This window comes from Passer domesticus, chromosome 2, assembly GCF_036417665.1.
Source record: "Passer domesticus isolate bPasDom1 chromosome 2, bPasDom1.hap1, whole genome shotgun sequence".
Taxonomy (NCBI): Eukaryota; Metazoa; Chordata; class Aves; order Passeriformes; family Passeridae; genus Passer; species Passer domesticus.
Window position 1 is genome coordinate 3094799 of NC_087475.1, and position 23190 is coordinate 3117988.

General features: G+C 42.8%; 1 protein-coding gene and 1 long non-coding RNA gene across 2 annotated transcripts; one reads left to right on the forward strand and one right to left on the reverse strand.

Annotated features, from left to right (window-relative positions):
* The first annotated feature begins 249 nt into the window (after positions 1 to 249).
* On the forward strand, positions 250 to 6146 carry LOC135295158 (uncharacterized). Its single transcript, XR_010357174.1, has 3 exons — positions 250 to 372; positions 2767 to 2878; positions 4839 to 6146. It is a non-coding gene; the product is annotated as an uncharacterized LOC135295158 (long non-coding RNA).
* Positions 6147 to 11898: 5752 nt separating this feature from the next.
* Positions 11899 to 22799, reverse strand: FAM3B (FAM3 metabolism regulating signaling molecule B). Its single transcript, XM_064405933.1, has 8 exons — positions 22640 to 22799; positions 18271 to 18408; positions 17409 to 17532; positions 16725 to 16783; positions 15195 to 15245; positions 14458 to 14545; positions 13611 to 13743; positions 11899 to 12032 (listed from the first exon to the last, which is right to left on the reverse strand). The coding sequence occupies exons 1-8, from the start codon at positions 22656 to 22658 to the stop codon at positions 11943 to 11945; spliced, it is 702 nt and encodes a 233-aa protein (XP_064262003.1). The 5' UTR covers positions 22659 to 22799; the 3' UTR covers positions 11899 to 11942.
* Positions 22800 to 23190: the final 391 nt, after the last annotated feature.

Consider the following 23190-nt stretch of genomic DNA (forward strand, 5'->3'; position numbering starts at 1 on the left):
CTGCACAGAGCCCAGTGCAGAGGTGCTGGGGGGCTGCTCCATCCCCACCCCCTCCCCAGTGTCCTGGCTGTGCCTGGGGCAGAGTTGATTTTCTCCCTGGTAGCTGTTGCAAGGCTGTGTTTTGGAAAATAGTGTTGATACTACACAGATGTTTCGTTGTTGCTAACTACTGTTTACCCTCAGTCAAGGACATTTCAGTTTCCCGTGCTCTGCCAGTGAGGAGAAGCTCAAAAATCCAGGAGGGAGCAGAGCTGGAATGGCCAAAGGGATATTCCACACCATGGAATGCCATGCTCAGGGTTCAAATGGGTACAATTAGCCAGAGAGGTGCTATTGCTGATCAGGGACAGTCTGGGCATCAGTCAACGGGTGGTGAGCAACTGTACTGTGCATCACTTGGGCTTTATTTTTAAAAAATTTAATTAGTAATTATTATTATAATATTTCACTTGTTCCAATTATTCAACTGTTCTGATCCCTCCCAGAGGTTTTTTTGTGATTTTCCTCCCCATCCCACTGTGGGGGTGAGAAGATGAGTGAGTTACTGCCTGGGGGAGCTTTGCAGTTCCAGTGCAAAGCTGCTTCAACACAAGCTAGTGGAGAAAAAAAAAGCAGCCCATGAGGTGGGAAGGAGTGGGTGGTGATTTTAAAGGCTTTAAAATAACTAGAGGAATGGAAAGGTCAGAGAGAAAATATAACTGGGGGAGGGTGCATTCTTGAGGGGGGGTGTGTGTGCATGAAAGGGTGTGAAAAATACAACATTAAGGGGTAGAATGCTCTCCATGGTTCAGAGCAGAGAGACAGACACTTAAACCAGAGCCATTCTCTTTAGTTCCTGAGCCTTACTCTTCTCTAGTAAGGGATTAGCTATAGGGAATTGTGTGATTTGCTGTGCATGAACACTTCCACCTCTTCCTGCAAATGTCTCAGGTGTATTTGTCTGCTGTTTGACTTGGCTGAAGTTGGGGTCACAGTGTGTGACATGCAGGTTTCGCCCTTACAATGAGAGCAGCAATCCTGGAGAGCGTGAAGAGTGGGATGAAACCAGTCCTTGTTCATGTGACTGGCCATCACTGTGTGGCTTCCTGTCAGTCACAGAGAGGAAGCCAAGACTGCAATTTGTCTGCTTGTGGTTTGGAGAGGCCTGATTGCCTTATACTGGATATTTTTATAAAGGGGGATTTTTTTCCAGTATAAAACTACCTGAAATTTGAGAGATCCAAATTACTTGAAGCAGTGGGAGCTGCTGGCATCACTAATACCAGAGTAATCCCACATGCATTGAACTATCCAGAAAATGGGTTTTCTATGGGTTTTCTGCAGATGCAGGTCCTTCCTGCCCTTGCCTAGTGGGTTGTGTCCTCTTCAGCTGTGTGCAGAGACTTGCAGTTCCTGTTGTCTACTCACTGCCTGGGAGCTTTCCCTTCTTCAGCTTTCCTGCACGTTTGTTATGCATCAAGATTTCTGGGCAGAGGGGTGGTTCCGACTTCGAAGGGCAGACAGGGGAGGTTCAGGCTGAGCACCACAAAGAATTTCTTCACTGAAAGGGTTGTTAAGCATTGGAAGGGGTGCCCAGGGAGCTGATGGTGGTGTTCAAGAAATAACTGCCTGTGGCACTCAGTGCCATGATTCAGCTGATACTGTGGTGTGTGGTCAAAGGCTGGACTCGACCTTGGAGGTCTTTTCCAACCTAATTGATTCTGTGATTCTGTGATTTGTTAGACTTCAAGCAAACCTCTTTTCCAACCTAATTGATTCTGTGATTCTGTGATTTGTTAGACTTCAAGCTTTCTGGGCAGAGGGGGTGGTTCAGACTGTGACAGTATCTCTCCTGTTTTTGCTACGGTGATCCTTCCATCTGTCTGCCCTCCTTTCTGCCCCCCTTTCCCTCTTCCCCCCTGTAATCCTTGCACAGTTCCCCCCACTTGGAAGTGTCCACCCCACCCTGGAGCCAGGCACATGGAGCTCGTCATCCTGGAGACCCTGAGCCCTGATCTCCCGAGGGAATCTGCAGGAAGGAAAGGGACCAGACCCAGCTGTCACCCCCAGGCTGGTGTGTGAGGACTGCAGTGGCTTCTCTGGTGGACAGAAGTGTTTCCTGCATTTGAATATTAAGCAGTAGTTTAATCCATAGGAACAGGATAGTTTGGGGAACACATGGATCTTGGGCTCCTTTTCTGCAAGTTTTGTGGTCATCAGAAGTGATTGTGGTAGTGGGTAAAACAAAGTGAAATTCAGATTTTCTGCTTGAGAGGCATGGAAGAGACTATGGTTTATACAAATCTAATGAGGTAGAAACTTGGCATCAACTTTTAAACATAGAGATTTATGTTTGCTTTCTGCTTTATACAAAATATTTCCTTATTTCTCATAAATATTTATAGAGAGTCCTGCAGCTAGTCCCAATCTCATGTGAATTCCCAGGCTGGTTCCTTTTGGCCAGAGCTGGATTCATCAACCAGAGCAATGACATTCACCTGAAAATGCTGTAACTGTTGGCTTTGTTCACAAATTGTCATTGTTGGTGTATTTGCCAAAGGTGTTTTGCCTGTCTGGACACTGAATCTTGACCTAGGGTTTTTCTTTTTTACACAATGAAAACCTCCACTCCTGGTCCAGGAGTAGCTTAAAAAGAGTGTCTAAAGCAAGGCAGCCTGAAGTCAGTCCAGGAAATGACATCTGAACTCCCTCTTTGTTGTTGTCCATGTTCCTGAGTTTGTTTTCAATTACATGTTGCCTTTTTTTTCCCTTTTTTTGTCTCTTTAGAAAATGATGAATTTTCCTATTGTAGAGGGACAGTACAAACTTCACTGAATAAAGGAGTGGAGATTTGCTGAGAAGCAACAAAGAACCTAAGCCACCTGATACAGGTGATAAGGTGAAGTATTTTTCTGTCTCCGAATTTCAAGGTAATCAGAAGCAAAAACTGATGTATCAAAATGAAAGAAGAGCTTTAACTGTGATATGGATTGGACACTTCTCCAAAGCAAACTCCACACAAGATTCCCAAAATTAAATAACCCCAATGAGCAGAAACTATCAAAAAAGGGGAAGAGGAAAAAAAATGAAGAAAAATATCCCCCCTCAAAGACAGGGACCATTTCTCCAGTCTTCATAACAGAATTAAAACCTTATTATCTAGAATATTAAACCTATTTGTTGGAGAGGTGCTGAAATCTGTTAATGATCATTATGAAGATGGTATTTAAACAGTTGCCATTGGGATATTTACAATCAGTGATATTTTTCTCTAATCATTTTTCTACTTCCTTAGTTCCTGATAATGAAATATAAGTGTTATCTGTTACAGATAAGACAAATAAAGGCAGTTCCTCACAGCTGTTTAGCATTAAAATATTTCAATATGGGTGGGGTAGGGAGAGTCTGAAACCTAAAGCACAGCATGTAGTGTGTTTGATGGTGTTTGAACTGCTCAGGTGCAACTGGCTTTGCATGGCCTTCCTCCTGTCTGTCTTTTCAATCTTTTAAAAATTACAGAGACGAGTTCCTCAATTCATGTAAATTACTACTGTCAACAGGAAATCAAATGGTAGCAAAGGGTCTGGCAGAACAGTGGTGGGGGATTTTTGTATCCCTCAAGGTGAATTAAGCACATGTTTGTGCTTGAAAGCAAAGAGATTTAATGAACAACATCCAGAGCAGAGTCCTGCTGCCATAAGTGGTTTTACAAGGACTGTGCAAAGATGTGGCATGGGCTGATTCCTTACATTTGCCCTGGTATCCATTGTGTGAGCATTGGCATAGGTCACCTCATCTCCCTATGGTCCAGCCCCCAGCACCAGCTCTGTTGTAGTGTGGTTTTTGTTTTATTAGTATGCTTACTGTTTGATTTGTAATGTTGTAATTTCCTTATGCTGTCTTTTTGTCTCTGCCCTTTCCCCAGAACTTTCCTTACTCCTCCTTTCATTAAATGCCAGTTTCTCCTCAAACTTACCTTCCCTGGAGAAAGTTCCCTGTCAGTTTTGTATTTCTCCAAACTCTATTAGTTAGCTGAAACTGTTCTCCTCCTTTGAAATTCTTTATTGGTTTATACATTGTATTCCCCGCCTTGTTTTTCACTCCCAATTCTCCTGACTTGTTAAAGATTGTATCCTCCCCTGAGACCTGGCAAACAATATATAATTCACTGTTTGCCCTCAGTTTGGGGTCCTGGGATGCTGAAGAGGGGAATCCTTGCCATGGAATAAAGTTACCCTGGGACCCGTGGTGCTGCTCTTTGTTTATGCTGTGCCATCACTGGTAGCTGGGATTCAGCGGGGCTCAGAGTGGAGATCTGTCCCCCTCCCTGTCACCATCCAGCTGGGACAAGTGACACAGCTCTGCTGCCCAAAGGTGGGCCCTGAGTGCTCCCAGGCTGCAGCATTTCTTATCTCATGAGCCTCACTCCCTCACAGGGAGCAGCTCTGGCTCTGGCATCCCCACTTCCAGCCAGAGTAACTCTTTCCTGTCCTCATATCCTCCATGCCAGATCATTCCCTGGTCTGGAATTATCATTGCTAGGCACTTACAATTTGAATTATCCCTCCCGTGCCATACTAGAATACAGGCTATGGACTTAATTAATGCTTGCTCTTTGCTATGAAATACATCAGATCTCACTGACACATTCACTTCACTGCAGGAAAACACCAATAGAGGTGCAGACACCAAGCAGTGGACTGTGAGAGAAGGAAAATGCTTTCCCCACAGCACAGAGCCGAGGAATACAATCAGTGCAGGTGGCTCAGAGTGCAGCTGCAGGAGCTGCAAGTTGAGCTCTGGGGGGTGGGAGCCCCAGGCAAGACCCAGCACTGACCCTTTGCCCTCAAAATTCACAGGCACCTTTGGCACCAGCCAGGGAAATAAACTGCTTTAAGGATGCCTGAGATTCTGCTATGGGAAACCTGGGGTTGAGCTGCCAAGTCCACAAGCAAGCCATGTCATCTTGGGAATAAACATGGGATAACAGCATCATGAAATTTGGAGGGCCACGTCTGAATTGCATCAGCTGTGCCTTATAAATGTTCAAGAACTTCAGAAACAGTTTTTTTCCAAGGAACAACAGTGATCCCTGACTGATCACATGTATGTTTCACTGTTTTCTGGTTAAACTATATTTATTTGAGACGAACCTTGTAAAACTCTAAATGCAAATTCCTCTGTGGGAAATTCCTGGGGTATTAGACATCAGTGTCATCATCATTAGAAAATGATGGCTGCAATGATATATCCATAAACAAGCAGTATTTATGATGGCTGAGCAGGATGAGGAAGCCTTCCTTTCCTTAGTTTTACTGCATCCCTAATGGACTTAGAGGTAGCCCAGATAGATAAGGGATATGTTGCATTCCTGCTGAGGTTCCCTGCAATAAAAACTGTGGGAAACTATACCTTAGGTAACTCTTGAGCCCTCAGTTTTAGTGTAGTGCTATGAAAGTTTTAAGATAACAACAGCAAAATAAAACCTCTTTTTTTTCTGTCTGTGGGATGGTTAGGCAAGGGATCAGAGGAGTACACCCCTGGACTGGGGTCCTATCTGATGGGAATGTTACATAATCCAGAAGGGGTGAGCTGGGAAATTTACTTTGTTGAAGTTCCCCATGGTAATTAGCAAAGTCCTCTCCCAGAACAAGGTTATCGAAGCATCGAAGTCTGACCATCCCTCAGCCCCTCCTCTGCAGGAGGCTCCCAGCTGCCATCAGCTGGAGCTCTACATAGACATGGGGCTTGTAACAGGGAACTTTCTGTGATCCTGGCCCTCAGTCCCTGAAATGACACACAAAAAGCTCTCACAGTTCATCCATATGAGCTGTGAGAAGTGGGACTCAGTAAAGGAGGAGGGATTGTTTTGAATCAGTTGCTGGTTTTGTGCAGAGCTGCTCTCAGTCAGGCCAGTGCTGCAGTCAAAGTGAACAGGGATGCAGGGAGTTCTGGCAAACCCTGTGCTCCAGACATTTTCCATATCACTAATAATCACCACTTGTTTATTTGTGCAGGGGCTGTAGCTGTGTCCCCAGTCCTGTCTGTCAGACTGAGCAAGCAGTTCCTAAACCAGGTCTAACTATAACGTACTTGCACATGCACATATACAATGAGTTATAAGTGAAGGAAATGAAAAGCTCGATCAGGAAATCCTCCATGTCAGGAGAAAACAAGTACCACAATAAATGTCAGATTCCCTGATCTTTAATATTGGACAACTGCAGCTACAGGGTGTGTCTTAAGAAGATAAAAGACAGACTCGTGATGAGTCACACAGAAATGACCTGTGAAGGGGAGGTGAACATTTGTTTTTTTCATTCATCTGTGAAAGGGGATTTTGCTTTCAACATATCAGCTCCTGCAGCACAGTGAGGGAGGACTGATTTACTGTTCTGATTTATTTTTGTAGCTCATCTGAAAAAATAATCCTGTAGATACAGTGAGTATTTGGCCTCCTGTGTCTAGACCAGAATTTAATGGTTGCTAGTGGAAGGGCCTTAAAGTTCATCTAGTTCCAACTGATGCTCTGTTTCTGAGACATCTTTCCTATTTCTTTCTATCTCTCTGCCTCTCCTTTCTTGGTAAATAAAATCCATGTTAAATAAAATCCCTATGTTGTCCTTGTATGGTCTCCTTTGCACCTTCATTTGAGGCCTCTCTCCCTCATGGGCTCACAACACTTGCTCAGGGTCTTTTCAGCCACCAGCATTCCGGGATTCTGTTAGCTCCTCACTTCCTTCTTCTTGCCTCTGCTTCGGGCTGGGAATGTGCTTGAAAATGTCCAGCAAAGAAGCCTTTGCTGTCTGCTCTGGGAGCCCATGTGGCTTTGGGACCCTGTCACCTGAATGCGTCTCTGTCACCCCAAAACTCCTTCCCTGCCCCACTCTCCCTAAGGATAGTCCCCCTTTTTGCCCATCCTTGGCAGCACTCTTCTCGTCCCCGTCTGCCCGTTCTGGATGGTGGGGCAGAGCATGCCTTCATCGAGTTTGCTGGTGACACAAAACTGGGAGGTGTGGCTGACACGCCAGATGAGGAAGGAACTCATAAAGCCAACTCAGCAGCTGTACTGAAATAGGCTCCAGCTGGGGAAAAGGTCCTCCTGGCATGGGGAGATGGAAACCACCAACTCCCAGACCAGTGACCGAGAAACCCAGCAAGAAAAAAGAGGAGACACACTGAGCACAGAGAAAGACTAGGTAGCATAAGAAGTGGGACAATCTTCTAGCCAATGGAAAAATATGAATACATTAATATTAAGGTATCAGAAAGTTATTGCAAATCTATATTAGTTAATAATAAGAGAAAACATTAACTTAATATTTAATAAACAGAAAAATAGAATACTATTTAAAATATAAATACAAATATAAATATATAATATAAAAATATGTATTTATATTTTATAATGTCCATAAATAATACATATTTAGAAACAAAAAAGATTTTTACTATTTAAGGATAATATATGATGTAATATATTACATAGAACATTGTAGATTTCATATAATATTAATATAAATATTTAAATATGAGACCATAAAATATAAAAATAATTCAAGAAAGAAATTAATAAAAGAATCATAAAACTGGTAGCCAATGAACACGAATGCCTTTGTTCACTAAAATGTATAAATAGTGAAAAATTTTGATAGTTGCTGTGCTGCCTTTGTGGATTTGCCACCCAGCACCTCCTTCTGTGCAGAACTGTAAATAAAGGAAACAGCTGAACTCTGTGTGGGGATTGGTTTCTTGCACGGGGGGAAAGGATCCGTTTGGGACAGCAGCTTTGCCATGGCCACACTGATAAAAGATGCTGCTTTTCCAGGCAGGCTCAGCTGTGCCTGGCCCATCTCGGGAGCCCGACGAGCGCAGGCAAAGCCACAGAGATCTGAAACTCGGCGGCTGCGCGGCCGCTGTGGCCGAGACAATCCCACCTCAGCCACGAGAGCCCCTCTGGGAACGAGCACCAAATCCCAGAGGGCTCTGCCAGCCGGCTCCCCGGGTCCCTGTGCCCAAAGTTGTCATCCAGGTGTTTGGGAATCTCCTGGGGCTGTTTGGACCAGCTGTGTGGTGTTCCCAGTGAACACCTGGCAAGATGAATTCCCCCACAGGGACAAGGGCGGCTGGTTTGGAGGTGTCCCCTTGGTTCCTTAAAGAATCACTTGCTGGGGTCATCGTCCTGGTTGTGTGGCCAAGAGCAGCCTCCCACAAAACACTGCCAGGGAATTCCTAGGAGATAAAAAGCACAACCATATAGGATTTAGCTGAGAAGTACAAGGTTGAAATGTGTATTGCTTTTGGCTAAAACATAGTTATTAAAAAATATTTTTTATTTTTAATGAGACCTGCAATGGAGACAGGGGCAGGCCAAAAGGTCTGTTCTTTGGATAGACTTTGGAAAAAGAAGCTGTTAGTGTAAAGTCTGTGTTTTGGAGGAGTAGCTACATTTCCTGTGCTGCTGAAAACCTTTCCTGGAAAGAAAAACAAAACATGAAACCAAACCAACCAACCAAAAAACAACAACAATCCCCCTCAACCCAAACCAAAATGAAAATACAGCATGAAAAAAACCCGACAAAACAGAGAACTGAAATCAAAACTGAAATCAAATCCCCAGAAATGAAGAACTTCTGTCACTCAAATGGTATTAAGCCACCCATCTCAATCCCCCAAATTCTAGTCATTGTTCAGCATCTCACTGCAGCTACAAGAGATCACATAAATCACAGTCATACATTACTTCCCTCCAGGCATTATGCTTAAGTAAAAGCATCAGCTTCTCTTTGCTTGTCTGGGTGGATTGCTCTTGGTCAGAATTTTCCTTTAAGCATAGCCTGCCTCAAAAAGAGCATCTTTCACTTTCTTTTCCTGTCTTGTATTTTTCTTTTAAGTATAGTGGAAACTCGACACTTTGAGTTAGATAACACTACACAAAGAACATGAAACTGAAAATGTTACCTATTATTTGATCAATATTTTCAATGGCTGCCATTAAATTGGACTGCCAGAGATCCAGGAATTTTTAAGAGACATGTCAGGACCCTGAAATACTTCTCATGCTCTTAAATGGAGACGTAAAAAAGGAACTTTGTCGAGGTACTTTGTTCTTTATGGGACTGGTTGTCGTGTTAATATAGGAGATAAAAATGGGAGCATCTAAAATGTGTTTCTACATGGGGGTACAAGGGACCTCTATGTGCTGAATGCTCTGCTGGGGATATTTGAAATTTGATATTTGAAATGTATTTTCTACATGGGGGTACAAGGGACCTCTATGTGTGGAATGCTCTGCTGGGGATATTTGAAATGGGAGCCTGCCCCTGGCAAAGTGTAGGAAAGGAAGGTCTGGCACGACAGGGGCAGAGCTGCTGGTGTCCACCCAAGGTGACCTCCAGCCTTGTCTGTGGCTTCCAGCGTCTGCCCAGGAGAGGTAAGCACTGGAAGGTTGGGCACTTCTAGAAATGCAGAGGATGTGGAAAACCACTGCTACCACCTGCTGTGCCATTCCACTTCTAAATCCACAAACCCACTCCCCGAGTAATGCCACAGCCTAAAGCTCATGGCTTCCCATGGGATCAGCCTACTGGGGTAGCAAAAGATGGATTGCTGTGCAGGCTTTTACCTTACTCCATGGTGGTGGCCCCACGTGTGTAATAAGCACCCAGAGGTATTTCCCAGCACTTTCACAGCTCAGGAGAATGCAGGACACCACTTCCTACCTGCTCCTTGTGGCTGGCAACACCACCTGGCATGGAGAACATCAACCTCCACCACTGCAGCTGTTGTTTTCCCCCCAGATTAATTTTTCAGAATTAGGATACCATGGAAAAGCTTTTCACTTCTTCCTAGGAGGCAGTTCCTTTAAAAGTGTTCAAATTACGGGTGCAAAGTCAAAATCTCACTTTCAAATCAACTCTGCAAGATTGCTTCTAATCTGAATAGTGATTGAAAAAGTGGCAAGTGATCATTTTTCCACAATTTCTTCAGATCAGAGGGTTGTCAAAGTACTTGGGAGTCCTTTTGCCATATTTAAATACTGTCATGAACAAATGAAAACAAAGCTGATGATGGCTATTGAGCACTGCAGATTATCAACACACTTCAGTCTAGTCCATATGACTCAGCTTCATCTCTGTAGAAGTGGAAACACCATGGAGTTAAAGACCATTTTACAGGAATTGGTGCTGTGAAAGGTTCTCAGGGTGATTTGATCTTTGATTCAGATGACACAGGTGCAGCTTTTACTGTTGCAAAGGGTGGAACACTTGCACAGAGTGTGAAGAACAGAGCAAATGTAAAGCATGAGAATGTTGTACTTCATGGTAACTACTAAACAGAAAGTAAAGTCAAATTTAATTGTAATTGATGTGAGATTAATTGTGGCCTGGAGCAGGAGGCAGTGGCTGTCAGACTGCACAGAGCTTGAGGGCTGTCCCAGAGCTTGGCACTCTTGAGGACTGCCAGCCATTAGCACTGTAATTATGTTATTTTTATAATTCAGGCATGTAGCAAAGGGTGATTATGATGCAAAGGAATAAATGTCCTGCCAGTAACACAAGAACCACCCAAAAAATTATTACTATTATTATTAAGAAGAATGACTTAATGTGGAAAAACATTGAAACAGCTATTGAAATACTCAGTTTGTATCCACCTCATCAGCAGCAAGCTGCTAAGGAGTAATCACTGAGTCTGCCAAAGTCAAATTGAGTCAGACTAATTTAAATGGGTTTTTTTTGGCAATGTCCCTGGGCTGTCGAGCACTTTGCAAACCAGTAGCAGGAAACTTTAGGGACTGGTGAGAGACACAACACCAGAAAGCTGCTGGGAGCACAGCAGTGACTACAAGTGGCAGCCAAGGTTGGAGATTTGAAGGTTTCAAGCTTCATTTGAAATTTCAAAGGGGGCTTCAAGCAGGAACCACAGAACTAATGTTTTAATACTGAGGAAAAAATGTAAGGAAAGATTAAAACAGGTGGGTTCAGTCAAGGGAGGAGAGAGTAGATGAGGACAATCATCAGACACATCATGGAATAAAAAGAATAGCGATGAGTTATTCTCCATGTAATTGGCTTGGTCCTTTTGGGTTAATTCCATATGGTTGGGGAATAATTAGAATAACAGTGGAATGCTGCAGGAAGCAACTTAATCAGCCATATGGGAGATGTCTGAACCACAGGGGACCAAACACCACTTAAGACCAGTCCTGACACATGCTGTGCTGTAAAAAAAGGGAAGTTGAACAAATGTTTCTACAGCTTCCTTTCAATCATGTGCTTGATTCTATAGTTAACATGAACACTTACGCTTGCATGAAGTCCCTACATTTTTTTATGTAAGTTGAACTTAAAAGAAGAAAAAATAATTAAATCAAACTATGTAGTTTGCAGCTTGAATTTGGCAAAATAATTAAAGTAACTGGATCTTTACATGTTAGCATTGCTATTGTGTGTTGTCAACATCACTAAAAGCAGCTCAACAAATGTGCCTGCTCTTTCCATATTTTCTCTGAACAGAAGAAATGTTATTAATAAACTGACATCAAAGTAATTTGATATATTGCAAATGATTTTGTGTTACAATTTAGACTAAGTTCTGTTTGTGTATTAGTAATTTAAAGGGAACCAAAAGAAAAGTCATACTAAAAAGAAACAAGTAAAACCAAACCCCTAAAAGTATTAATGACAATCTATACTCACTTTCAAAACTCCTGGCATTTAATGACTGAGCTCCTGATTATTGCATTTCCAAACCAGACTATTTTATTTTCACTTCTTATCAAAGTTCCGGTTTGTTTTCAGATTAGGATAAAACCACAGAGAGCAACAATAGTTTAAAAACTGTGCATTTGACTTGCTGTATAATTGGTGTTCGTATGCTTATTGAGTTCTGGAAGCAATTAATTAGAGTCATAGGTATAAAAATATAGAATTGTCTTTATTAATGAGGTATGCCTTTGTTCAGATCAGGTTTCTTGGGATACAGCCCTCTATTTGGATTTCAGCTGGCCAGCCTTTGTATCTGTTCTTCGTCTGGTCAGAGTGGTTTATCTGTAACAATAAAATAAATTTAAAAAAAATCAGTATTTAGTTTTTTCTATTTGTATACCAGTTTGTCAAACTTTATACAAGAGGAGGGGGTAATGAAGGAGGAGTGGGAAGCTGAGTAGAATGTTGTACATCTTGCTTAACATAATGGGTGAAGATTCTGCCAGTTTCTCTCTTACACAGAGTGCTTTATTTATTTCACAGATGGCTATCATGATATAAACGAAACTGATTATCTTTGTCCAGCAGAAGCTCTGAAATGTGAAGAACATTGCAAAAATATTCTGCTCCACCACAAGTTGGGTATGACCTGCTGGGGAAAAGCTCTGTGGAGAAGGACCTGGGGGTCTGGTGGACAAAGAGCTGTCCCTGCCCAGCAGAGACCAAAGAGGCCAATGGTGTCCTGGGGGGCATCGGGATGGGCATTGCCAGCAGGTCAGGGCTGATCCTGCCCCTGTGCCCAGCCCTGGGGACACCTCTGGGTGCTGTGCCCAGCTCTGGCTCCTCAGCACAGCAGGGACAGGAGCTCCTGGAGCTGAGCAGGGCCTGGAGCAGCTCCGTGCCCAGGAAAGGCTGAGGGAGCTGGGGCTGCTCAGCCTGGAGAGGAGCCCCAGGGAGAGGGGCCTCAGCCCTGCCTGTCCCTGTGTCTGTCCCTGGCTGTCCCTGTGTCTGTCCCTGTGTCTGTCCCTGTGCCTGTCCCTGTCTGTCCATGTGGCTGTCCCTGTGTCTGTCCCTGTGGCTGTCCCTGTCTGTCCATGTGGCTGTCCCTGTGTCTGTCCCTGTGTCTGTCCCTGTGGCTGTCCCTGGCTGTCCCTGTGTCTGTCCCTGTGTCTGTCCCTGTGCCTGTCGCTGTGTCTGTCCCTGTGGCTGTCCCTGTGTCTGTCCCTGTGTCTGTCCCTGTGCCTGTCGCTGTGTCTGTCCCTGTGTCTGTCCCTGGCTGTCCCTGTGCCTGTCCCTGTGCCTGTCCCTGTGTCTGTCCCTGTGGCTGTCCCTGGTGCAGAGGTCAGAGCAGGCCCAGGCTCTGTTCCAGGCCCAGCAATGGCCCCAGAGCCACGGGCAGGGCCTGAGCCCAGCAATTCCCCTCCCAGGAGGCACAACTTCTGCCCTGGGCAGTGCCCAGCCCTGAGCAGAGCCCAGAGGGGCTCTGGGGGCTCCTCCCTGGGGACATTCCAGAGCCATCTGGACACAGCCCTGTGCCCTGTGCTCTGGGATGGCCCTGCTGGAACAGGGAGGTGGCACCAGTGACCCTCTGGGTCCCTTCCAGCCTGACCCATCCTGTCATCCTGTGATATTCTGGGAAAAAGAACCCCACTGTGGAAGTTGTGGAAGGAATCAACATCATCAAGGGACCTGAGCTCTGTTTTGGGTTTTCTTTCTGTCTGTCTCAGTCACACTGGGCACACAAACTGATGAGCACAGCTGGGCTTACACAAACGCAACACAGCGAGACCACAGATGCAAACAGAAATCTCTGTGAAAAACCGTATCTTTAGTCCTCCTGCAACCCGTGGGCAAGTTATTCCCAAAGTTTTTTGTTTTGATACACAGACAAATATAAAGTGAAAATGAAACAAATCTGACCTTTTCTTTTTGGATATTATCTGGCAGCTGGAAGCCTTTGGCAGCTATAAAAACCCAACTTGATCTGAACTTAATATTCTTTATTTCTTTACTTCCCAGTTCTTCTACTAATTTTTTGGCGTTGTCTTTCAACCTAGGAAAACATAGTGAAAAAATGAGTGTTAAAAATTCAGGATGTCAAAAATGATGAAAAATATCATGGCTGATTCATGCTTTACATTCAGCATTAAGCCTGCAGAAGCAGAAATGAGATTTAAATAGTCCTGAGAGCTGTGGTAGCAGCATGACATTGAATTCACAGAAAGAATTGAATTTATAATTTTTTTTTCCTTCTCAGTAAGTTCCTGATGTTAATACAACCTGTTTGTAACAGCATAGCAGAAAGAAAAATGTATATTAAATACTGTCTGGTGCTTCAGTCCCTCCTAAATAGGACAAGGGTGTCAAACATGGATTAAATATTTTCCTGGATAATTACCATATCATGAACTCAGCTAAAAAACCCCAAAGATTCAAAAGCACCCGAAAAATCAGATTATGATGGTAGAAGGAATGCAAACTAGAAACATCATAACTGGAGGTGTGGGTAAATAATATTTCAGAGTAAAGAAGGTGACCCAGATGTAACAGCAGTGCCCTTTGGAGTGCTTTTAAACAATATAATATCTACCCATCCTAGGGAGCACCATGTGCAATCATGGAAAAGACATGGAATTCAAACTTTTAGACAAGAAGTGAGAGAAAAACTCTGAGTGCAGAGTGGAATTAACCATTCCTTTACACCAATTCCCAACAGTAATTTTCCAGCTTTTCACCTCTCTGCCCCTCAGGCTCCATAACCTCCTACCTGGTGCTGCCATCATCGTGAGTGGCCATCAGAAGGAGGGTCCCTTCTGGTGCTTTCCTGATGAAATCCATCATCTCCCCTGAGTGGTCTGTGGAGGCAATCACACAGCTGGTTATTCCTGGACACACATCACCTTCCTGCTCATGCACCCACGGTCACGAGCATTTTTAAGGAGTCAGGGAATCACCTCCCAGTGCCTCGGAGCATTTTGGTTCTCCTCACTAATGAGTAAGGAAACTCGCCATTCAAAACTTAGAAAATGTGTTAAAAGCTGTTCTTAAAGTAGATAATCTTTCCAGCCATGTGGAAGGATGTTAAGAGACAGATAAGCAAATTTCCTATGATTATTTTATAACTAAAATAGAACAAGATGTGTCAGGAAAAGGAATTTTGATGAGTGATGTATCTGGATGTCATATCTGGTTAAGTGCCATTCCTGCCAGACTGCAATAATGGAGACCAAAGAAAAAGACAAAACAAAAAAAGGGAAGAGAACAAGATAATTTAACAAAAAATATCATTAACTGCCTCAACCAACGGGAGAAACTCAGGTTTTCAGGCAAAATTTGTCATCATATCTTGCCAGAACATATTTTATGAAGACAACAGCTGTTTGTTTCTAGCTGATCCCTGTTGAGAATACAAAGTCAAACAGGAAAGAGGAGGATAATTACATGAATCTGTCTTTACTTAATGCAGAAACACTAACAAAAGCTCTATTGCACTCTTTTCCTTACCTTTTTCCCACATTTCAAAAAAATTTATCGACATGAGTTTTCCTGTTTTATCTGTAATTAAAAAAAAAAATCGAAATATGAGCAAATATTATTTTATTCAATAGACAAACATGGAATTTTCAGCTAAAGCTAGGCATCCCTAATTTTGAGTATTATTTGGCTTCTTTTGTTTCAGTTCTTAAATTGGAAGAAATATGAAATAACAACTTTAAGATTTGGGGAGAATATTTTGTTTCATGTAGTCTCTGAATCGTCAAATGGGAGTAAACAATTTTTATCACTTCTTATTTTAAAGAAAAAATCATTTTTGGTGTGTGCTTCCATGTTTTTATATCTAAATATACTATACTAGGTCACAGCTAGAGACAGGAAAATTGGTTAAACCTAAGACTATTTGAATGAGCTTAATCCTATTCTGTGCAGTGTTTGAAATGTTCAACATTTCATCCATAACTTATTAAGAATAGTCATTATGTTGCCTGATCTAATTAGTGGACATGTAAAAAAAATATGTTTTGCTACAGACTGGTGCAGGATAATGGACAGATTTACCTGCTCCTATTTGCCACCATCTTGCTTGGGCATTCAAGATGAGTATTTCTCCTCTTACTCTCATTTTAAACTTATTTTTTATATTTTATACCCAGTAAAGATTTTATGATTGTTGGAAAAAAAGGCAGTAGTTAACTGGGGAAAAATTTGGAACAGATTCTTGTCAGTGGAGAATGAGCATTCTATAATCCTCAGCAAATCACACAAGTTTAGACAAAGTCAAGATCTTGCTTAGCAATAGTGAGACAAAAAAAAATTCAAATATAAGTGTTTTGTGATCACAGCCAGCTTGATTGTGCCTGTGAACTCCCTTTTTTTCCCTCCCCCACAAGATTTAGGCATTCATTTTTCCCTGGACCATTTATTATTATACTTCATCACCATTCCCATTCATCTAAATCAAAATTTAGGATTTAGGGGCCTCCAAACCTAGAATAAAGCACACCTGCTGTTTCCAGTGGCTTTTACTATAATCAAATGGCAGTTTAATATTAATTAAAATTTGAATTTGTCTTTCTGTATCCTGAACAAGTCTGGAAAAAGAATTTGCACCATGGCTACACCTTGAGGCAGAACTGCAGCTCTCAGTTCCTGCCTCCCCCTTATCAGTGGAGCAGCAGATATATTTTATCAAGGACTGAAGCTGAAAGCTGAGTCCTGCTGCTGGAGATCACAGATATTCTTGCTGTGCTACAAGTCTTTTGTCTAATAAAATACACCACAGCTTTGTGCACATTTTCTGTTCTATTTTCCTGTATTGATTAAGAACATGTTTCTTTTGTTTACCCAGAAGATTGTTTTTATCACACAGATTTGTTTTTCTTACATTAACATGAATCAAGTTTGCAATATTTTCCTTTCCCTTCCATACTAGCTGGCAAAAAAACCCCACAAAACAAAATATCCAAGCCCCCCAAGAACACTGGTAATTTATTGCAGTACAAAAGTATGTGTCTAACATTTTTTTTTCTTACTTACAATTCACAATGGCAATGTTTATACCACTTCCAGCTTCATAATTCCCTTCATTTATAAATCTGGAATTGAAATAAATACAATATCAGTAAAATGCACCTGTCCAGCAGCCCTGTTGCAAAGTTATGTTTACCAATGCTAAATAATTTTATGATACTTATGTTTTCTTCAGTTATTTAATTCAAAACTCTATTGTAAACGAGCTTAAAAATCTTGCACAATGTATCAGTCACTTTCTTTCAACAATGACTCTTTCAAAATGAGATCAAGAAAATATTTCATACATTTGCAGCCAGAAAGATAAAGGAGGGAAAAAACCTCCAAAACAAACAAGATGAGGTGGTTTTGTGACTGTACTCTCTGTGGATTATGTCTCCAGGAAAGAACCTGACTTTCAGAAGGTGCTGAGCAGTCAACATTCTGTAAATCTGCTATCCTGCACCATGAAAATGAAAAATCCTGCTGAGAACTAACAATCATCTACAGCTTATATAGAAGAACAAAGAAAATCACTGGAGATTAGGTTAAAAAAAAAAGACAGAAGAAGAAGAGTTAAATATCATCAGATAAATTCTGAATTTCCACCAGAATAGGAGCCCCTGGTAGGAGCTCAGTTGCTGCAACTGAGCCAAACCCAAACATGTTTACAAAGCACTTGCTTAGGTGTAAAGTTAGAGTGGTACTCACTCCTCATCCTCAAAACAAATTTTAGGCCTCCTCTGTTTGCCACCGCCGCTGAGGATGCGATAGACGAAGCTCCCAGGTGGGCAGGGGGACCAGAGGTCACACTTCTGCCTTTTGGGGGCTGGGGCTGCAACAGCAAAGATGAAAAAATGTTTTATTGGATGCTGCACGGACAATTTCTACATGGGATGAATCCCCTAAAGTCAACAATTCTGAACACAGAACCCAGGCAGCTCTCTGGGATCGTGGCAACATCATCACAGGTTGGTTTGGGTTGGAAGTTATCACTGATTTCCAAAGAGGTATAATTAAAAATAAGGTAATTATAATCTTCATTCCACATAACAGGAAACGAGGGCTACCAGGATGAAGGTTTCCTACCAACAGCTTGAAGTGAATAGTTATCATTCTTATTTTAAGCCCTTTTTTCATCCAATAAATTAGTCATAGAATGACAAAAATATACACATTAAACCACCTGGTCAGAGTAGAGCTAAAAAATAATAATGAGAATTTACTCACAAAGTTTAGTTAGTGGTTCAGCTGTTTATCATAAATATAAAATATATGTAATAGAAAAAAAGCTGCAGCTTTGCACTCTTTTGCCTGCAAACAGATGTGTTCTTACACCACTGTTCAAATAATTGCCTTTGTACACTTGCAAAGATAGGCTGACGTGTTTCTTCAAAAAGTGTCTAAGAAAAGGTTTAGCTTTGCTGTAATTAACTTTACAGTCAACTTCATTCTTATAATAGAACATTCCAAATAATTTCTTATCTAACAAGCCATTTGTTATTTAGCACATAAATACACATATCAGATACAGTATAAGAAAGGAAAAAAGGAAATAAATACAACTGCATACCTCTCAACACTGGTTTCTTGCCAATCTCTTGAAGTGCAGCAATAGATACTGTATTTTGGGGTACATGAGCAGCAACAAAGTATCCCAAATACCAAGCAGCCAAGGATGTCAACAGGAATCCAAATAATCTCAGAACAACTATGATGGGGAAAATAAAAAGAAAAAAACCCCCACCCAACAAAAACATAAAAATGTTTTCATAGCAACACAAAAAAAATCTTGTCATTTTTTTTTCTGGCATTGCAACCCAAAGTGGCTGTTTTTTGTCTGATTCACTGTGCTAACCACAGCCTCCAGAGATGTGGCAATAGAGTATTTGGTGCATTCCTATCTCCAAGGACAACCCCTTTTGTTTCTAAAACTTCAAGCAGAAAATTCCCCCAGTCACTCTCTTCAATCCACATCCATAATACCTCAAAGAAACACAAAATTTAACTGAATCCTAGTAGGATTCTGACTCTGAAAAGTGTGTATCTGGTACTACAGAGGTGTTTTGCTGTTAATATTGATTTTTTTGACACGTGCAAACACTCCAGGAATGGTTTTAAATGCTGACCAAGCAGGGAATTCCCTGCACCCATGTTTTTAACATGCTGGGTAAAACCAGCATGGCCCCAACAATCCCTTGCACACAATGAGCTCTCACTGCATTCACAGAATCACAGAATAATCTTGGTTGGAAAGGACCCTCAATCTAATTAATTAATCTAATTTGACCTCCCTTCAATGAGCAGGGAAATCCTCAACTGCATCAGGCTGCTCAGGGCCCTGTCCAGCCTGACCTTGGGTATTTCCAGGGATGGGGCAGCCACAACCTCCCTGGATGACCTGTGCCAGTGTTTTACCCCCCTTGTTGTGAAAAGTTTCCTCCTCATGTTGAATATCTGCTTTTCCTCAACACCAGAAGTGCTGATGGCTTTCCTGATAAAATGCACCACCTAATTTTATGATGCTAAACGAGGAAATATCACACTGCAGAAGTGCAACAGGTTGTTTTAAAGGCATGAATCACTTCCTGAACTGCAAAGAACCATCCTTGAAAACAAGGGTCTGTTAAAGTGGAAAAAAAAAAGAAAATTATTCATTTTATAGTCCTGAAAACTGAGTTCAACAGGACCAATGCCCAAAAATATGCAGTATGTTTATTTTGCCAGCTCTGTAGAAAATATCTTGTATTATCCAGTCTGAATCTTCCTTATAACAGTTTAAACTCATGAGATGGTTCTCTCCTTTCCTTCTTTGAACTGCTTTTTAGAAACATTAAGATTTCTGCCCTACCCTTTCTCTAGTATAAGGCCAAATTCTTCACTTGCCCTCCTCAAATCCTGTTTTGCGAGTTCTGCCACTCCTATGAATTCTGCCCAATTGGTCTGCATCCAAATTATGAAAAATTCTGTGAGACTGCAAGGAAAATATTGTGAAAACTTGCTGAATTGTCATCAAAGGATTAAAATTGAGAAAGTTATGTAATGGCTCTTCAGATATTATAAATTTCCCTAAGTGTTACCCATGAGAAATCTCTCACTCCACCACAAGCAGTTGTGCAAACCCCCACTAAAATAATACTGAAATTACTCTGACTCTTCATTTTTGCAGTGATGTGAACATGAACACTGACAACGTCCACATGCACAAATCAGGAAGCTGCTGGAACCAAGCAGAATGACACTATCCTTAGTTCTTTTTCAATATTAAAAAAAAATTTACCAGATTTATACACAAAATATATTTAATTCATAGAGGCCAAGTCACAAGTTTCAAAGACAAAACCCCAGCAGAATGAAGTGAAAATGACAATTTTATTGAGAGATTTCAGTGACTATTTTTGGGGAGAGGATGGGGTGTGGCTCATTTCAAAGATTTATGAGAGCACCAGTCAGGTTTTGTTTTGCTCATTCCACAGTTAGCTTGGCAGGTTTACCTTTACAATGTATTTGCACTATTTTTCATCATTACTATGGAGCAAGTCTGTTGCAAAACAGACTCAACACTGCAGTATTTTATCTAAATAGAAGAGAAAGCACAGTGTCTAACTGCTGTTTTGCCTGATGTTATTCCCTGGTGGCTGGGAAAATCATGGAACAGATCATCCTGACTGTGATCACGTGTCACAAACATGATAACCAAGGGATCAGCAAGGATTTCGGAAAGGCAGTTCCTGCCTGACCAACCTGATCTCCTTTTAGGACGAGGTGAACCTCTGGGGGATGTGGGGAAGGCTGTGGGTGTTGTGTGCCTGGACTTCAGCAAAGCCTTGGACACCATCTCCCACACATCTCCTGGAAAAGCCCAGCCCAAGCTTGGACATGTGCATCTTCCCTGGGTTAAGAATTGTCTGCTCAGAGGGTTTTGGGGAATGGTGCTACACCCAGTTCTGAGTGGTGTCCCCCAGGATCAGTTTTGGGGCTGGTCAGGTTCAATGTCTTTATTGATGATCTGGGTGAGGTGATCGAGGGCACACTCAGTTTGCAGACAACACGAGGTTGGGCGGGAGTGTTGATCTGCTGGAGAGCAGGAATGCTCTGCAGAGGGATCTGGACAGGATGGATCGATGGACTGAGGCTTGGATCAGGAATGATGTGGCCACAAGAGCAGGACCCACCTGTACTGGGCACTGAGGCCACACCTCGAGTCCTGTGTCCAGTTCTGGGCTCCTCACTACAAGGAAGGCATTGAGGAGTGTGCCAGAACAGAGCTGGGAAGGGGCTGAGGCTGGAGCAAAGGAGGCTCAGGGGCCCTTGTGGCTCTGCACAAGTCCCTGCCAGGAGGGGACAGCCGGGGGGGTCGGGCTCTGCTCCAGGGAACAGGGACAGGAGCAGAGGGAACGGCCTCAGGCTGGGCCAGGGCAGGCTCAGCTGGGCCAGCAGCAGGAATTTGCCCATGGAAAGGGTGCTCAGGCCTTGGCAGGGGCTGCCCAGGGAGCCTGGCAGTGCCCATCCCTGAAAGAAACATCTGGATGTGGCACTCAGTGCTACTCTCTATTTCACACGGTGGTGATCAATCAAAGGTTGGACTTGATGATCTTGGAGGATTTTCCCAACCTAAATAGTTCTGTGAACCTATAATACATTCTGTATTTTATTTAGAACACAAACTTCTTAAACGTTTTTTGAAATATGCCTTTTAAGGCTCGAGGAATACATTTCCTAACTCTCCTGCATAGTTTGTACCTGGTTCTCAAAACTCATGGAATATTTTCACTGTCAACCAACTTTTGGTTTGCATTCTGGGACTCAGAAGGCATCAAGAGACCTCACTGACCCAAACTGCTGGGTCCAGCTGGCTCTCTTAGGTTTACTGAGGTTATTTATCCTGCACACATACATTCATTTTTGGGTTTCTCTGCAGACATGTGCAAACCTCTACACAGTTAACAGCAAAGTTCAGCTCAGACAAAGTTCAGATAATCAAGAGAGCATGATATTTGTGATTAAGCACTTAAAAGTAATAAAGCACAAAGTCCAGCCTACATGCTGGAAAGTCAGCCTGTGCTTTTGCTGATATTGGAGGCTGTGGTTGCTCAGCACCAAGGAGCAGTGTGGGGATGCTGAGCTGCAGAGGTGTTCCTGTGCCTCCCTCACTCCATTTCTGCCACGGGGGAGCTCCCTGAGAGTTCCAGCTGTGACACTGTCGTGAGGCAGAGACACTCACAATACTCACAGTGCCAGGAAGAGGAGGTGGCAGAGAGAAGCCAGGAGGAAGGACAGTCAGGATGGAGGCGCGGCAGGACATGTAAAACAGCAGAGCATAAGGAAAAGATGACAGAATCACAGAAATCCCGAGTTTAAAGGGACTCACAAGGATCATCCAGGACAGGACACCCCAACAATCCCACCCTGTGCCTGAGAGCATTGTCCAAACCCTTCTTGAGCTCTGTCACGTTCAGTGCTCCCCACTTCCCTGGGGAGCTGCTCCAGTGCCTGACCACCCTCTGGGTGAAAAACCCTTCCCTAATATCCTAATATCTCCTCTCCTAATATCCCCCTATCCTAATATCTCCTCTCCCCTGAGAGAGCTTCCTGCCCTTCCCTCGGGTCCTGTTTAAGCATTTCCACCTTTCAGCAGCTCCCAGTTTCCCTTGTCCCTCAGGTTCCTCTTGGCAGCAGCTAAATCACTAAATGTGAGCCCAGTTTGGGTCATTCTGTGTTTAGCTGATTCTAAACCCCCACGCGGCCACACCTCGCTAATATACACACCCATCCGCACGCAGCTGGGCTTGAACAGAGGAAAAAAAAAATTAAAAAAGGAAATATATTTAAGACTCGAGCATGAATTATTCCAGACTAAGAGCATCATCCCTCTCGCCCCTTCCCCTTGGCCATGGGGGTCTCATCCCGCCCGGAGCGGCTCCGGGGCGCATCCTACTCACAGTGCCGGGTCAGCTTCATTCTTCCTCTTCCTCCTCCTCCTCTTCCCTCTCCCAGCCTCCCCCTGCCAGCACCGGGAAGACAGCGGGAAGGGGAGCGGCCGCCTGTAAGCGCTGCACCGCCCCGGCTAAACAGCTTTAAACTATGTCTGCAGGGAGCACCCAGCCGGCCCGCGGGACAGGAGGAGAGTACATATGCCACTCATCTCCTCTTTTCTTTTCTTTTCTTTTCTTTTCTTTTCTTTTCTTTTCTTTTCTTTTCTTTTCTTTTCTTTTCTTTTCTTTTCTTTTCTTTTCTTTTCTTTTCTTTTCTTTTCTTTTCTTTTCTTTTCTTTTCTTTTCTTTTCTTTTCTTTTCTTTTCTTTTCTTTTCTTTTCTTTTCTTTTCTTTTCTTTTCTTTTTCTTTTTCTTTTTCTTTTTCTTTTTTTTTCCTCCTCTCCTCTCCTCTCCTCTCCTCTCCTCTCCTCTCCTCTCCTCTCCTCTCCTCTCCTCTCCTCTCCTCTCCTCTCCTCTCCTCTCCTCTCCTCTCCTCTCCTCTCCTCTCCTCTCCTCTC